Below are 16,418 nucleotides of genomic sequence, written 5' to 3' on the forward strand. Positions count from 1 at the left end.
GACAATAAGCTACGCAAACCCACCAAGACATGCAATCGTTTAAATCAAAGCGCGAGTCGAAAAACACCATCCCATAATATTAGTTAACAATTAACACATTTCTATATGTATTGTAAGCATACAATACAACTGATAATATGTTGCGCTTATTTATCTGGTGTACTGACATTTTTGCGCGTTTAACGGCTGAAATCTAACGTGGTTTGTGCCCTTCAGAATGAAAAGAGTTTGCATTTACCTTTTTAATAAAAGGCGAGCTTTTAAGCCTGTGAAATCACCCCGTAAATGCACACGTTTAATTGCACATGTGTTAATATGTATGCTTACACAGTATTAAAAGACACTCAACAAGTACACAGTATTAAAAGACAGTCAACAATTAACGTCATTTACCTTCATTCCCGCGTTTGACTTGTGCTGTAAATCTCTTCCTCGTTTTCAGTTCACGTGATTACGTAGGAGGCGTAATACGTGATGACGCGATACGTGACTCCGCCTCCTCCATTAGAGTATATGGACAAAAAACAGGTTCCAGTTATGACCATTACACGTAGAATTTCGAAATGAAACCTGCCTAACTTTTGTAAGTAAGCTGTAAGGAATGAGCCTGCCAAATTTCAGCCTTCTACCTACACGGGAAGTTGGAGAATTAGTGATGAATGAGTCAGTCAAACAGGATCCAGTTATGACCATTACGCGTAGAATTTCGAAATAAAACCTGCCTAACTTTTGTAAGTAAGCTGTAAGGAATGAGCCTGCCAAATTTCAGACTTCTACCTACATGGGAAGTTGGAGAATTAGTGATGAGTGAGTCAGTGAGGGCTTTGCCTTTTATTAGTATAGATTGAGCATGGAAAAGGTGCTATATAAATAAAATGTATTATTATTATTATTATTGGGCGGCACGGTGGCACAGTGGGTAGCACTGCTGCCTCGCAGTTGCGAGACCTGAGGACCTGGGTTCGCTTCCTGGGTCCTCCCTGCGTGGAGTTTGCATGTTCTCCCCGTGTCTGCGTGGGTTTCCTCCGGGCGCTCCGGTTTCCTCCCACAGTCCAAAGACATGCAGGTTAGGTGGATTGGCGATTCTAAATTGGCCGTAGTGTGTGCTTGGTGTGTGGGTGTGTTTGTGTGTGTCCTGCGGTGGGTTGGCACCCTGCCCGGGATTGCTTCCTGCCTTGTGCCCTGTGTTGGCTGGGATTGGCTCCAGCAGACCCCCGTGACCCTGTGTTCAGATTCAGCGGGTTGGATAATGGATGGATGGATTATTATTATTATAATCTTTGCTATTCTAACGATGCATCAGAGACAGAAAAGAAACTTGAAGCTCCATGGAGCTTGGAGAGTGCATATCATTAACATTTTCTGCAGGAATCAAGAAACAGGAAAGAGTAGCTGCTACATGCTGGCAGGGTTGGTGGGAAGCTTCCCAGGTAGACAGCTATCCCTATAGATTAAACACAGTAACGCACCCTTTGGTGAGTCTTCATGTTTAAATCAAAGCTGTATGTGAAATTTAAAAAAACACACACTGCACTCCTCTAAGGTTATGTGAACGAGAGGCATTAATAGAATTGCTAATACTGGTATGCAACAGATTATATGCATTACGCAGCTCCAGAAAAGAACACAGGTAAACACCTAAATGTGAACAAGGCTATAGGGAGCAGTATTCCTTGTTTTCCACTCCAAAGAAACCCCTTAAAATCTATAAAAAAACAATTTTGTATTTTACACTTGCAACGTTGCCTGTGTATTGAATTCTAGTGTCAGTTTTGTGAAATTGTATGCAAAACGAAACTTGCCTGTTTCACTCATCACTAGTAGTGAATTAAGCACATTGTTAGAACTTTATCCTGCTGTCTGTACCAGAGGTACTGGTAGGGGAGGTAGTGTGGCTGTTATTTTTAAAAGATGTTTTAATGCCACACAATTGCTGTCTGAGGTACAATTGTTAAAAAATGACACTGCCAACCTACTGTCCTTGTATATTGATCTCCTAAATTATACAGAGATTTTATTAGTGAATTTTAATTATTATTTTTTTATCTTGGTTAATCATTCCCATGTCTGAGAGAATATTTATCTTGGGTGATTTAAATATTCTTCATTTTTGTACTTCTAAAATATTGATAATTGAGTTTATTCAATTACTTGATTCTTTTTATTTTGTTCAGTCTGTTAATAGACCCTGACATGTACATGGTAATACAATAGTTGTTATTTTATTATTTTTCTGTAATGGGCATACATTTATAAAATAAGACTTGTTTTTATCTTGGGAATTTTTTAGATAAGATGTAGCTTCTAAGTGAATAAACTGTGTGACCAAGACTATAATTACTCATATATTAAAGGGCTCAAAAAGGGAAAAACTACAATTACTTGTGATCATGACAGATGACTGCTGACATGCTGTTAAGGGCCAGGGGAGAATCTGCAGAGGCTGAACTTTGAAGGAAGACAATTATTTACGGGGTTACCAAGGGAAGTAAAAGTTTTAGAGGACATTGTGGGCCAAGTGTGAGTTTACTTTAGAAAAGTAGTCCATTAGATCTGTACTTCTTTTGAAACATGAGCTGAATTAAAATTAACATGATATAAAAATTTTTTGAACAGAGTGTTGAATTTTGGGATGTAAATAAGGCAAACATTCTGCGAATGATATGGAAATGTAAAGTAAGTGTTAAAAACATGTGTTATTCTTTATTAGAATGTAAATGTTTAAGCTCAGTTAAACTAACCAATATGTATATTCTGTGAGTGCCAGGCAGAATTATCTGGCATCATGCCCTGGAGAGAAGAGAGGCCCTTACCAAGGAAAAGCCAGACTGGAAGGACAGTGATGGACTGGGTGGAAAAAACAAATGAGCAGAGAGGAAAGCTGTGTGGAGGAGAACATGCAGGACAACCTTAGCGGTTTAATCAGTGACTGAACCAAAAAGGAGGTATGCAGCATCACTATGTTTAACATACCTGGGGATCTGTCTAACTGTGTGCCTTGTTCATACCTCCTTGATAGCAGAAATGTGGTTTGTACCCTGCTGTGTGATTTTCGCCTCAGACAAGATGGCGACAATGAGTGGACAAGCCAGCCTAGCTCAGTAAGTCAATACTGTATGGTACAGAATAAGGAGATGCAGTGTGAAGCGGAACCTGACAAAGCTGAGGGGACCCATGCTGCACTCTTTCCGACAGCACTGGTTAAAATATTAGATAATTTTCCCCGATCGGTACCTCAGGTCAGACCAATGAGGTCCAATCTGGTATAGAAATTGGGAAACAGCATGAAGGGACTCCAGATAATCTTGAGGGAGGTCAAGTAGTGCTGACTCCAACAAAATATGAAGGTGTGAAGAGGAAACAAAATCCCAATGTTATGAAGACCACAGAGTTGGTGAAGGGACCCCCTTTTATCAGTAGGCAGGCTCAAACCATCCACAGGCCACAAAGAAAAACAAGCGGTCATTCCAATAGGAATAACTCGCCCAACAAAATAAAAGCGACCACTGTGGTACAGTGATTGGAGTTACGTGAACCTTTGGGGTTACCTACATAGAGTACATCATGGGAGGACACACCCAGAAAAGACATAGCCCCTAAGAGACTTATGCAATTGGGGGCAGAACACTTTCAATTCACCCACTGCTTTACTAGATGAAGGGGGCGGTGTTACTTATGTTGTAGGTGGGTCATCAATGGAGACACTGCCCCACGCATTTTGAAATGAAGTCTGAGCCACCAGTCTTTCATCAGTGGCTGCTACAAACCCATAATAAAGATTTTTTTCTTATTTTTGCAGATGAAGACCTTTGGACTGTGAGCCCAAGAGGAATGTTGTATGTATTGACCAGCTGGGCGGAAAGATAACCACAGAAAAATGGAAGCCGAAACCTGGGAGTGGTTTAATTCCCCCATGTGCTAGGTGGCAGTGGTCCTCATATAAGAACCCAGTCAGGACACCTGCAGGGGTGGAAGCCTGCTACCACATATGAATGAGTCAGAGTCGGGAGGCACTGTGCAAAACTCAGCAGAGGTGAAGAAGCAGGAAGAATTGTTGGTTATCAATTATTTTATGTGTAGTTGGGTCTTGTTATTGGGAGAGGATTGTGGAAAGTGCCTGGAAGAATAAAAATCCTTTATTTTATTCTGTTAACGTGTGGTGTATTCCTGGGTCTGTAGTTTGGGGTTCTCTAGTGCCTTCTTGTGGTCACAATGTTTATCCACCATCTGCTAGATGGCAGCATCCAAGAACCTTATTAACCATATTGATGCTTATAGGGCATGATGGGAATTGTTGTGCCGTGAGTCAGCTCTGCTGACCAGAAGTACTCCCAGGTCTGACATAAAAGGAAACTGTTCGCCCTCCTCCAGTTAAGTCCTAGTCGGGAGGAAGGAAGGCAACACAATCTAGAAGGGAGGTGGACAGAGAGAGAAGAGAAGTGAAGAGAAGGAAGGAAGTAAGGAAAATTTGTTTGGAATTGTGCTTCTGCAAACTCTGAAGAAACCTTTGCAAGGTATTTTTATGATAAAAACCTCTGTTTTGATCCCATGACTGTATTTGTGTTGGTTGTGTACAGGGTTTGTGGTTCTGTGTGTGACACGTGCACATGGGGGACAGTTTATAGGCTGAAATAGTGTTATTTGTCAGCCAGACCAAGGGATGGCATTCTCACCCGATCCTCTCTCCTCTTATTCCTCTGCAGTCCAGCCAAAGACCCTGACTCTTAATGACATCACCATTGATCCACCCACTGTTAGCATCACTTCCAGCAAATCCTGATCATTTACGCTACCCAGAATTCCCCTTCCTGCCACGTTAGTTCCTGTTTCAGCTGTCCTGACTCCACCTCTTCCTCCTACTCACCATATTTATAGAGCAGTCTCAATATGTTAGTCAGTTCAGTTGTTTCTTTTCATTCGCTGATTTTTCAGTATATGGGGTGGCCATCCCCAAACCTTTTTCTGTCTGCTGCCCCCTCCATTTGTCACTACTTAAAAGTGAATGTGAAACAGGAGCTTTTTGGGGACTTTGCTGTTTAACTTTATGTCAACAACTAGGAACATTTTCTTAGTTGTCCAAACTTTTCTGATAACACAAAAAACAGCCATGAAGTCACAGTATAAAAGAGATCCACTTACTATGGAGCTTTTCAGAGAGGAAGACACTACACAGCTTTTGAAAGAGGCAGTGGACTTGCAGCTTTTAACATGAAAAATAGGACCCTCCTTGTTTGGTATCAGAGAGATAAAGAGAGAGGCAGTTCTGAAGCCACACTAAAACATCATGCTGTCCTTGGGCAAAAGCACAGAATTAATGAAAATATGCCCAAATAACGAAAAGGACAAAGGCTACACCATGGCTGAATATAGTTTTATAGAACACCTCAGACTTCAGTGCTCTCCACCATGCTCTTGAGACCTTCTTGCGATGGCACGTACAGATGTGCCATTCTGGAGGAGCTGGACTACATGTGCAACCTGCATCAGCTACAGGTACTGCCTCTTGGTACCAGTAGTGACAAGAACACTAGCAAAACATAAAAGAAGAGAAAAATCCGTCAGGAAGAACAAAGAGAGAGCAATTTTCTTGCTGTTGCCTCTCCTTTGGACCTGTGTACCTTTCGTTTGCACCAAAGCAGGTGAAATTGATTCAAAATTGCTTATGCTTCCTAACTGGACAAATTGATATCCCTGAAGCTTAATTGACTTAGTGTTTGACTGTGATGATTAAGTGTTTCCTCCATTTTTTGAGCAGTAGATATAATTCACTAGTAAGACTACATTTGGAATACTGTGTGCTGTACTGTTTACTATGTTACAAGAAGGAAAGACAGAACAGCACTTGACACTGTGCAAAAGAGAGCAACCAGGTTCATCCCAGGATTTAAAGACATGTAACTGAACCAGTTCCACAACAGGTTTGGATCATTCTTGTCATTCCAGCCCTTCCCCAACACTGCTACTATCAGCGTGCAAGCTGCCATCTCTACCCTGCATAACTTTCCCCTGCAATGACATTCACACTCATGGTCTCTAATCCCCTTCCACTTCCTGGTCTATCTGTCTCTGTTGATCAAGTGTAGAGCGAGCTTGGGAAACTCTTACAAACAAGGTTGCAAGGCCAGATGAACCCAGCCGAAACATGTGCCATCCAGCTCTGGGGGGTTCCGTTCTCCCATTTTTCAAGTGTGGAAAACATCCTGTGTGGCCTGAGAGTCAAAGAAAGGACATTCTAATTATCCTAAAGACTTTAGACCTGTTTCTTTTACTTCATACATCATAAAGACATTTGATAGACTGGTCCTAAAACAGCTAGGATCCCCAGTTTCAGAACATCTGAATCCTCTGCAGTTTGCCTGTCAAACAAAGATAGGTGTAGAGGATGATTTGATCTACTGTATATGCTCCACAGAGCCTACTCCCACTTTGACAAATCCAGCACCATAGTCAGGTGTTCAGTTGTAATGGATGGCATGTAGAGACTGGCATCCTGGCTGGGACTGAACAAGGATCCTTATCCGGTCGGGAGGCCAGTATAATGAAAGGACAGGAGAAGACAATTCATTCAGGAGATTTTCCCCCATAAAATGCTAGGTGGCAGCCTCCCAGGTTCAGGATTCCCACACAAACTCGCGCTTTGAGTACTAAGAAAAGCGCTATATAAATGTAATGAATTATTATTAATTATTATTATTACAAACTCCTGCAGGGCATGCTGGAAGTTGTAGTCCCATGATGCAGCCCTGAGGAGTTCTGTGGTGGCTGCCAGGGGGATCTGAAGGGTTTAACAATCCTTACTTTGTGGGACTACCAAGTGGCCCTGAAGTACTTCCATCGGGCTATGCCCTAGCGCTGGAAGTACTCCTGGGTCCAAGAGACCACTCAACTTCATCCAGGCAAATTGGATTTGGGTGGAAGGAGGACAAAGCTTACTTGGGAGGTGTGGAGAAGAGAACGAATAACAGAATTGTATTATGTTTGGTTTATGCCACTTTGGAAGCCTTTGTATAAGGTTATTTATGAGAATAAACTTTTTATTCATACTAGGATTTGTCTGTGAAGTTGTGCCTTAGGTTTGGGGTGCTGCAATGCCCCCTGTTGGTCACACGGGATAATGTTTATTGATTTCTCCAGTGCCTTTAACACAAATCTGCCTCATCAACTGGAGAAAAAGCTTAAGAGTATTCATCTTAATTCCCCCTCAATCTCCTGGATCATGGATAATCTTGTGAAGGTCAAGGACTATGTATCTTAAATGGTAGCGTTTAATACTGGAGCACATCAGGAAACCGTCCAGCCTCTCCTCCTGTTCACCCTCAACACAACAGACTTCCAGCACAATACCAGGTCAGAAGACCTGTCCGTCATAGTCTGCATTAATAATGTAGATGAGTCAAGAGGCTTGTGGAAATAACTGCAAATCAACATAAGCAAAACAAAAGAGTCAGTGAAGGACTGCTGTTGTGCCAACGATTCTTTGAGATTAGTAACCATTCATGGAGAGGATGTGGAAGTGGTACAAAGCTACCTGGTGCTACACATAAACAGCAAACTGAACTGGTCTGAAAACATAGTGGCTCTGTACAAGAAGGGCTAGAGCAGAATGTACTTCCTGAGAAGACTCAGGTCTTTTGGTGTATGCAGCAAGTTACTTCTGGGGAAGCGACTTAAGTTCAAAAGATGCATAATAACTGAACAAGCATATCAGGAAAAGTTGGATGCCATCATGAAAAATCCCCTCCATCATCTTCAGGATGTGCTGTCTTGGAGCACATTTAGCCATTGGTTCATTCCTCCATGGTGAGCTAAGATGTGCCTCTGGGAAATTCAATGCTTCATCCAAATGTCTCAGACTAAATGTTTATACTCTTTATTTCTGCACAATATCTATCTATCAAGTGTATTATTTTTCCTGTGAGTCTGTATCTTATGTTTGTTATGTTTCTGCTACTTTATTCATCTGAATTTGCCCTTGGGTTAATCAAGTTTATCCAATCTAATCTAATTAATTTAGACCACTTCCATACTGCATACAGTATGCACAGTAGAATGGGTTTAGTGTCTTTTCTCATACTTTAACATACTCAGTCATGAACAAACATTTTGCCAAGTTTGTAAATATCAGAATGCCCCTGAAGTTTCACCCACATATCCAATCAAATTAAAAACGAAAATAAAAGTGGGCACTCATCTGTGTCCAGGATTGTGTCCTGTCACACACGTGCGACTAAGAAGACGTTGTATGGACCAAGCAAAGGTAATTCCACGCCAGGCCAGGGGGTGGCGGGGTACACTAAACCTTCTCCTGTTATCTCTACAGACCAACCGTGGGAAAACCTGTCTGATTTAAAACAAATGACATCACTTCCGGTTCTGGCTCCCAGAAGAACATCACTTCTGGTTCTGGCACCTAGAAGATTATCACTCCCAACACCTACTCTGACTAATGAAGAACATCACTTCCGGTTCCCTTACATCACTTCCTGTCCTATCCCTTAAAACCACCATCTTGACAAACCATCGTCAGTTCTGTTTTGGACTCGGTATAGAGAACATCTCTGTATTTAACAAGACTCTTTTGCAGCCAGGAATAATATACGGGTGGCTGCCCCAAACCTTTTTAAGTGCGTCGAGTCTATTCCTTTTACAGCCCCATAAAGTATCCCCTATCCCCTTTTGGGCTTCTGCCCACCAAAAGATCTGGACACATCACTGGTTCAGTACTCACCTGTTTTCTTTGGAATCTCAATGTAATTTTTCTCAAGGTAGCCTGCAGTTCCACAGCTTGACAACAGATGAAATGCTTTCATTTTGAACACCAAGCAAAAGATGATTTAATGGAAAGTGTTAATATGTTGCCATGGTGACAAAAATATAATGAGTCCACTTGTATTCATGTCATGGATATGTGTTCTTCTAATGTCTGAGGTTAGTCATTTTAACTCTCTTTATAAACAAGATGGGCAATGCATAAAGAATGTGTACTGAATGAAGACAGTAATGTACAGTACAGAACACCAGAAGAAAGTATGCTCAAGGAACTCAGAAGAGCAGACAAATGTAGGTGGTTATTGAAAGATCATTTGTTCTCTAAAAGATAGATTCTGAACTCCAGGTTAGCTCTATTATTAACCAAATCACTTATTTTCAAAAAGGGGTAATTTATTCATTTGCCCTCTTAATTTGAAAGGGGGTTGGAGAGTAAAGTGATTGTCTCAGTAGAATCAACGTCAAGACAAGTTATATTCATACTCGGTGCCATTTTAGAGTTACCAGTAAGTTTAACGTGCATGTGTTTTTGTTGCTCATGGAAAATAAAGGACCTGGCCAAAAAAAGTACACATGTTAAGAATATGCAGATTCTGCACAGGTATAGAATTGGGGAGTATAGAGGGAGTCCACAATAGTATGATTCATAGGTCTAGGCAAGGCATTTGAAATGCTGGGATATCATTACACAAGAATTATTTTCAGCATTGGTTTTGGGCAACACCGTTTAGATGCTGAGGATTTTTGTTTTCTGAAATATCAACTATATTTTTCTGAGGATGTGTCGACATAACAATAAAAATCTTAACTTGAACCAGTATCTAAAACAAAGAATCAGTCAGGTAAGCCAAGCAGTGTAGTGCAGCACTTAAAATACTGGACTTTAAAACCAAAGATGATGGTTCAATTCCTCACCTCCATCTCATGGAGTAACTCTCAGCAATTTGCTCTGTCCATCTGCATTCCAGTTATAAACAGATATGTAAACACTTGTGTTGTTTTAAACCACTGAGGATCAACCAAATATAAAATAATAATAAACTTACTTATAAGCTAACCTTGTCATGCAAACCAGAAACGCAAGATCCCAGATGCAGGTCAGACAATAAGCACAAGACATTGTTTGCTTACACTTACCCATTTAGAAGATCCCTGTCACTTTGAGTCATATTTACTTGATAACCTCCCATGCTATGGTATTTGAACTTGTCACAAGATAGAGTAGGGGGCCGCTTGCAGTACCAGGTGTTTTGTGTGAGCTGGTCTACATAGATGCAGCAGCAGTTTTTATGGGTCTCCAGAACATTGCAGACAGTTTTTTCCACTGTGTTTCCTTTTACAAACTCACCATGGAAAAAGACCTTGTGTGGATCGGTATCTCGCAGCTTCGTGAGTACTGTCACTGCCTCACTAGAGTGGATCAGTCGGATGGAAACCTTGGCGTCACCCGACCACAAAAGTGAGAATTTAGCTGTGTAACTCCCATTTTGGTGGTCCACCACTGTGCCATATGTTCCAGCTTTCTGCTCCAGAGAATGGATCTTGGCCTGGAAGAAATCACCACCATATTTTTTTGGATTGCCAAGGTGATCTCTTGCCACTACAAGAACTTCCAGTGTGTCTCCCACGAAGTAGGTTTTATTTAAATTCTTAATGATAAAGAAACTTTTTGATGGTTCAGTGGACTCTTCAAACGAGACAGGCTCTCCTGGGGAAGGCCAAGCAAGTATCTGTCTGAGCTGCTCAGCTTCTATAGAACTAATATCATTGGGGACTTGTGAGGTGTGAGGTTCTAACATGATATCCATGGGTTTGTTAATTGTGCAGACTGGTGAAGTGGACAGTTTTAACATAACATCCGTGGGTTGAATTGGAGCAATGGGTTTATCAAAAATATAAATTTGCCACATTTTATAAAGAACCTGTAAAAGAAAAAAAAAAATTAATCTTTGCCAGTTTATGTTGAAAATTTTTTTCTCTCATTGAACTAAAATTTTAACAAAAAAAGATTTTTGGAAGCCAGAATTATCTTTATTCATAAACAATTTAGATATTTTAAAATTAGTTACAGAAATCTTCAAATGCAGCTAGAAGATCTGCAGATGGTCAAATTTACAATTAAGTGAAGGTTTTTTAAAACAGTGGTTTCAGAAAGACCACTCCACTTTCTGTAAACTTTATTGTGTCATAGATTTAATTTTAAATGGATAATTTTGTCCAACGATATACCTTCAGTAACCCATAATGACAAAGTAAAAATATCTTTTCAGAAATTTTTGCAAATTCATAAAAAATCCAAAACTGAAATCTCCCATTCATATAAGTATTCAGACCCCTTGCTGTTGCACTACAAATTGTGATTAAGTGCATCCTGTTTGCTTTATTTATCCTTGAGATGGGGCATCAATTATTGTGAAATGGAGGAAGCCTGGAAACACCACAACTCTTCCTAAAGCTGGCTGTTTAGCCAATCTGAGTAACTGGGCAAGAAAGGCCTTGTTAAGGGATTGTGGCTAAGAATCCAGTGGTCACTCTAACAGAGCTTCAGAAGTCTTCTGCTCAGTTGGGAGGACCTGTCAGAAGGACGACCATATCAACAGCACACCATTAATGAGAAATTTATGGCAGAGGGGCTAACTCCCACATGGAGTTTGTCAAATAGCATTTAAAGAACTCTGAGAGTGTGACAGAATGATTCTGTAGTCTGATGAGTCCAAAATCTGGACAGAACTTTAAGCATTATGTCTTTTGAAGACCAGGCACTGCTCATAACCTGCCTAATATCTTCCATATAGTGAAGCATGGTGGTGATACCATCATGCTGTTAGGGTGCTTCTCAGCAGCAGGAACAGGGAGACTGTCCAGATCTGAGGGAAGGATGAATGAATACAAAGAGGTCCTTGAAGAAATCCAGAGAGCACGTGGCAGCAGACTGGGGGATGATTTCACCTTTCAGCACATCAATGACCTGAAGCCTACAGCCAAGACCCTGCTCGAGTGCTGGACAAGTCTCTGACTGTTCTCAAGTGGCCCAACAAAAGCCCAAACACAAACCCCATGGGGAATCTGTGGACAGACCTTAAGATGGCAATTTACAAACACTCCTATTCAATGTAACAGAGCTTGAGAGGATCTGCCAGGAAGAATAGGATACACCAACAAAATCCAGGTTTGTGGAGTTTTTTGAGACTTATCCAAGAAGACTCAAAGCTGTAATACTGTCACAAGTATGACAGTATGTATAACACCGTGCATAGAATTCACACTAAGACATGGAGTACAGACAAAAACAGAAATGTGCGTATGCCCAAAAAAATCCAGATGCATAAATTTGTGTGTACACCAACTTCCACATTCTTCCGGTACATAAATCCCAGTCAGCATGAAATGCATTGCACATGCACGGGCCTGCCGCCCCACCCTGTCTCCTACCAGAATTACATGTCTTTGAATATGCAAATTAATGTAAATAGCCCTTAAGTTCAGCATTCTGTGAAAAGACAATGGCAAAAACATGGGGAAAAAAGAAGAATTTCAGTGAATACCAAGTGGAGGCAAAGAAAAACATTCTATTTTGTTAGTTTAAGCAGTAGTATAAACAACAAAAGAAAGTTGATCGAATGACATAGAGTGTCGAAGAAACTCGAAAGTTCAAATTCACAAAGTCACACAATGCACGGAATAAAAAAGAAGTCAGATATCAAAGTCATCGTGTAAAGAGGAGTCGTAGCTCACCATCTGAGTGTCATATGGAAACTTATTAGGGTACAGAGAAAAGAAAAAAAAAAAAACACGCACACAGTGGGAAAAAAAGCTCAAAATGTCAACTTTAATCTCGAAATTTCCACTTTAATCACATAGTTTATTTTGTCATTAAAGTAGAACGTCATAAACTTTATCTTATATTCGTTTAATTTACTAGTTTCTCAAATACCATCGTAACTAAAGTAGCACGTTAAATGCTTTGTATTGTATGTATTCTTCTATGTGCTCTATGTGTGTGAATCACTACGTGCTTCTTAAATGGGCTTTCTCTTTCTCCGACAGTAAACAGAATCCATTACATTTGTGATTTACAGCTCTCCAAATAATCTAAATACTGAGATGTATACTTGATATCATTTTCATGATGACAGGAATTAAAGCATGTTATTAAACATGGGAACACGATGGTACAGTAATACTAATGAACTGGCGGACTGTCCAGAGATTGTTCCTGCTTCCCACAAGATGCTTGCTGTGCTGTGCGCGACCTTCAATGAAATAATTTACTGCAGCATTACTGTCTTCCTCAAATGTACTAACCCCCAATTCCTGTCCTTCCTGTTCTTACTCCAAGTACCCAATTGCCACACAATCAGCTCTGCAATAGATGTCAAGCCATCTAAGCTTAGAATGCCGATTATTCAAAACTTTTAAAGAAAATTGAAATATGTTCGTAGTACATGCTTAATTACCCTATCCATCTATTGGTCCAGTGTCACGCCAGCCCCAGCAAGCATAGAGCGCGAGGTAGGAACAATCCCTGAACGAGGTGCCAGCTCGTTGCTAGCGCTGCAACACTGTGTCCTCACATGTTTAATTATTAACAATATAGATTATTTCAATGATGTTAAAATTTTATCTGTATAATGTAATAAACATTTTGCTGCATTTCATCTTAAAAATAATATCATCATCATATGTAAATACACGTTTTATAAAGTGGCGCAGGTTGTGCAATATTATAACTGTATTGCAAGTTTACAGTGAGGTAATTGTACTTATAAGTACAAACAGTTCTACAAGGAGCACTTGATGGACTGATTGAGTGCTTTTATAGTTCTTGGGATGAAACTGTTTCTGAACCACGATGTCCCTACAGGAAAGGCTCTGAAGTGTTTGCTGTATGGCAGAGGTTCAATAGACTGTGTGCATGGCTGAGACAGCGTGTGCTTGATGCTGTATCCCGATAATTCTCTTTCTGATCAGCTGCTGTAGGGCTGTGATTCCACACTCAGTTAGAGTGGGATAAATACTCTGAGTGGTGCGTTGAGAGGAACAATGCTAAAGCAGCTATGGTATTTGGAATAGTTTGGCCATTCCGTGGACCATTATATTGTTACAGGTTAATTACAATCAGATGCCTTAAACTAATAAATGATATGTAGTTAATTACAGTGTATTTGATAAAGCCACGTCAGAGATGTGGATCTAAAAAAGAAAGGGAAACCACACTGGGACAAAAGCACTGCTTAGACGCTGGGTGCAGCTAGTTTGCAAAACCGAGCAAAGAACTTGCATATGCCAAGGATTTAGCTGCCGTGAAAATGTGCGTGGCTTTATGCCAAGTTTAGTTTTTATACATCATGATGTAAGCGTGGAAACGGGCGTACGCAACATTTTTGTGCGTATGCACCGTTTATACATGATGCCCCAGGTTTCTAAACGAGGCACTTTTTAGAAAAAGACAGGCTTTGCAATCAAAACTTAATCTTTTGACAACAAAAGAAACAGAACAACTCATTTTTAAATTCAGACATTATTACTATGAACACAGACAGAAGGGTAATAAGATCTTATCTCAACAAATCCACAAGCAGGAAGTTTGCAATGCAATATCAGTAATCACCAACAATGATGGAGAAAGAATCATTGACCATAAAAATATAATGCACACATTTAGAGACTACCATAAGTCCTTATATTCTACTTAGTTTAAAGAAGACGAGACACAACCCAATGTGTTTTTGGATGCATTACAGATACCACAACTAGATACTCTCAGTGCAGAGGAATTAGATTAACCAGAATCAGGATTACTAGATGCTATAAACTCACTTCAGACTAAGAAAGCAGTCGGCCCTGATAGCTACAAGTTTTATAAAAAAGTGTTAATTAAGTTAGCTCCCCTTTTATTAGCAACGTTTATAGAAGCCAGAGACAATAAAATTCCACCCCAAAAATGTTGACAAGCATTAATTACCATTTTTCTTGAGAAAAATAAGGACTTATTATAACATACATCATACAGACCAATCTCACTTCTGTATAATGATGTTAAGATATTCTCCAAAGTCCCAGCTAGAAGGACTGAGAAAGTGCTCCCTTCATTAATATCACAAGACCAAACCAGATTTATTAAAGGTAGACATTTGGCTTCCAATCTTCAACACCTATTTGACGTAATATATTCACCCATGAAGTCCAACACTCCAGAGATCTTATAATCTTTGGATGCAAAAAAAGCATTTGATATGGTTGAATGGGATTACCTATTCACCACTTTGCATAAATTTGGGTTTGGCCCTAACATATGTGCATGGATCAAACTACTGTATATAAGTCCAGAGGCTTCAGTTTGTATTAACACTATCATAGACTACGTCAAACTAGAACGCAGTACTAGACAATTAAGCCCCTTGTTACCACTGCTATTTGCAATTACCATTGAGCCATTGGCTGTTCACTTTTGAAACATAATTCACTAAGCAGCCGACCATGGCACGCAAGACGCACGCAAGACAAAGCCCTGCCCACCAACTCACAGAGCCACGCCCACCAACAATTCAATAAGCAGCCGACCATGGCACGCAAGACAGAGACCATGGGATATGCACGACAGAGCCATGCCCGCCAACTCATAGAGCCCTGCCCACCAACTCTAAGACCATGGGATACACACGACAGAGCCCCGCCCGCCAACTCTAACCCTCCTCCCGCGTCCACCCTCGCTCTCGAGGCATGCACACTGCCTGCTTATGTGCCAGCACGCAACACCTCACCAAACACCGCCTCAGTCACTTTCGTCTCTGCTACAGTCCACATGCACCTCTGAGCCATGTTGACTTTTCATTGTTCTTTTCGGTTCCGGCTGCTTTTCTATATATAATCCACCAAGTCGCCCGACCATGGGATACGCATGCACACAAGACAGAGCCCCGCCCACCAATTTAACCCTTCTCCCGCGTCATGGGATACGCATGACAGAGCCCCGCCCGCCAACTCTAACCCTCCTCCTGCGTCATGGGATATGCACGACTGCGTCCACCCTCGCAAACTGTTTTACATGCTGCATACAGCGATTCCCATCCGCAACAAACATGCTTCTTCTTAGATGGTTCTGCAGGAACGGGGAAAACCTTTGTCTACAAAAACCTGATTCATACTATACTAAGAGCATAGTGTTTTTGTTGGCTTATCCCGTTTTCCGTCACGGACAATTGTATGTTGCTCTCTCCAGAGTTCCATCTTTTCATTCAATCACAGTCGTATCCTCAAACCCACCCCATTTGGACAACTGTGTCTTTCAGGAAGTGTTCACCCATCAATAAATAATTATGCGGCGTATGCTACGCCGCAGGTTGGCTAGTGAGAGATAAAAGGGATTTTCAGAGAAGGACTTGAACAGATAATATTACTATATGCAGATGATATGGTACTGTATATATCATCCATCCATCCATTATCCAACCCACTATATCCTAACTACAGGGTCACGGGGGTCTGCTGGAGCCAATCCCAGCCAACACAGGGCGCAAACCCCGGGCAGGGCACCAGCCCACCGCAGGGCACACACACCCACTAGAGACAATTTAGGATCACCAATGCACCTAACCTGCATGTCTTTGGACTATGGGAGGAAACCCACGCAGACACGGGGAGAACAT

At 40.9% G+C, this 16,418-nt stretch overlaps 1 protein-coding gene across 1 annotated transcript in view; it reads right to left on the reverse strand.

The window, feature by feature from the left end:
• LOC127526920 (NXPE family member 3-like) overlaps positions 1 to 16,418 on the reverse strand; it is a 93,856-nt gene that overhangs the window by 32,160 nt on the left and 45,278 nt on the right. Inside the window, exon 3 of the mRNA XM_051924079.1 lies at positions 9,907 to 10,691. Within this exon, the coding sequence (XP_051780039.1) occupies positions 9,907 to 10,691 (785 nt within the window). The remainder of the gene's footprint in view (positions 1 to 9,906; positions 10,692 to 16,418) is intronic.

The sequence above is a fragment of the Erpetoichthys calabaricus genome, chromosome 3 (assembly GCF_900747795.2).
Source record: "Erpetoichthys calabaricus chromosome 3, fErpCal1.3, whole genome shotgun sequence".
Classification (NCBI taxonomy): Eukaryota; Metazoa; Chordata; class Cladistia; order Polypteriformes; family Polypteridae; genus Erpetoichthys; species Erpetoichthys calabaricus.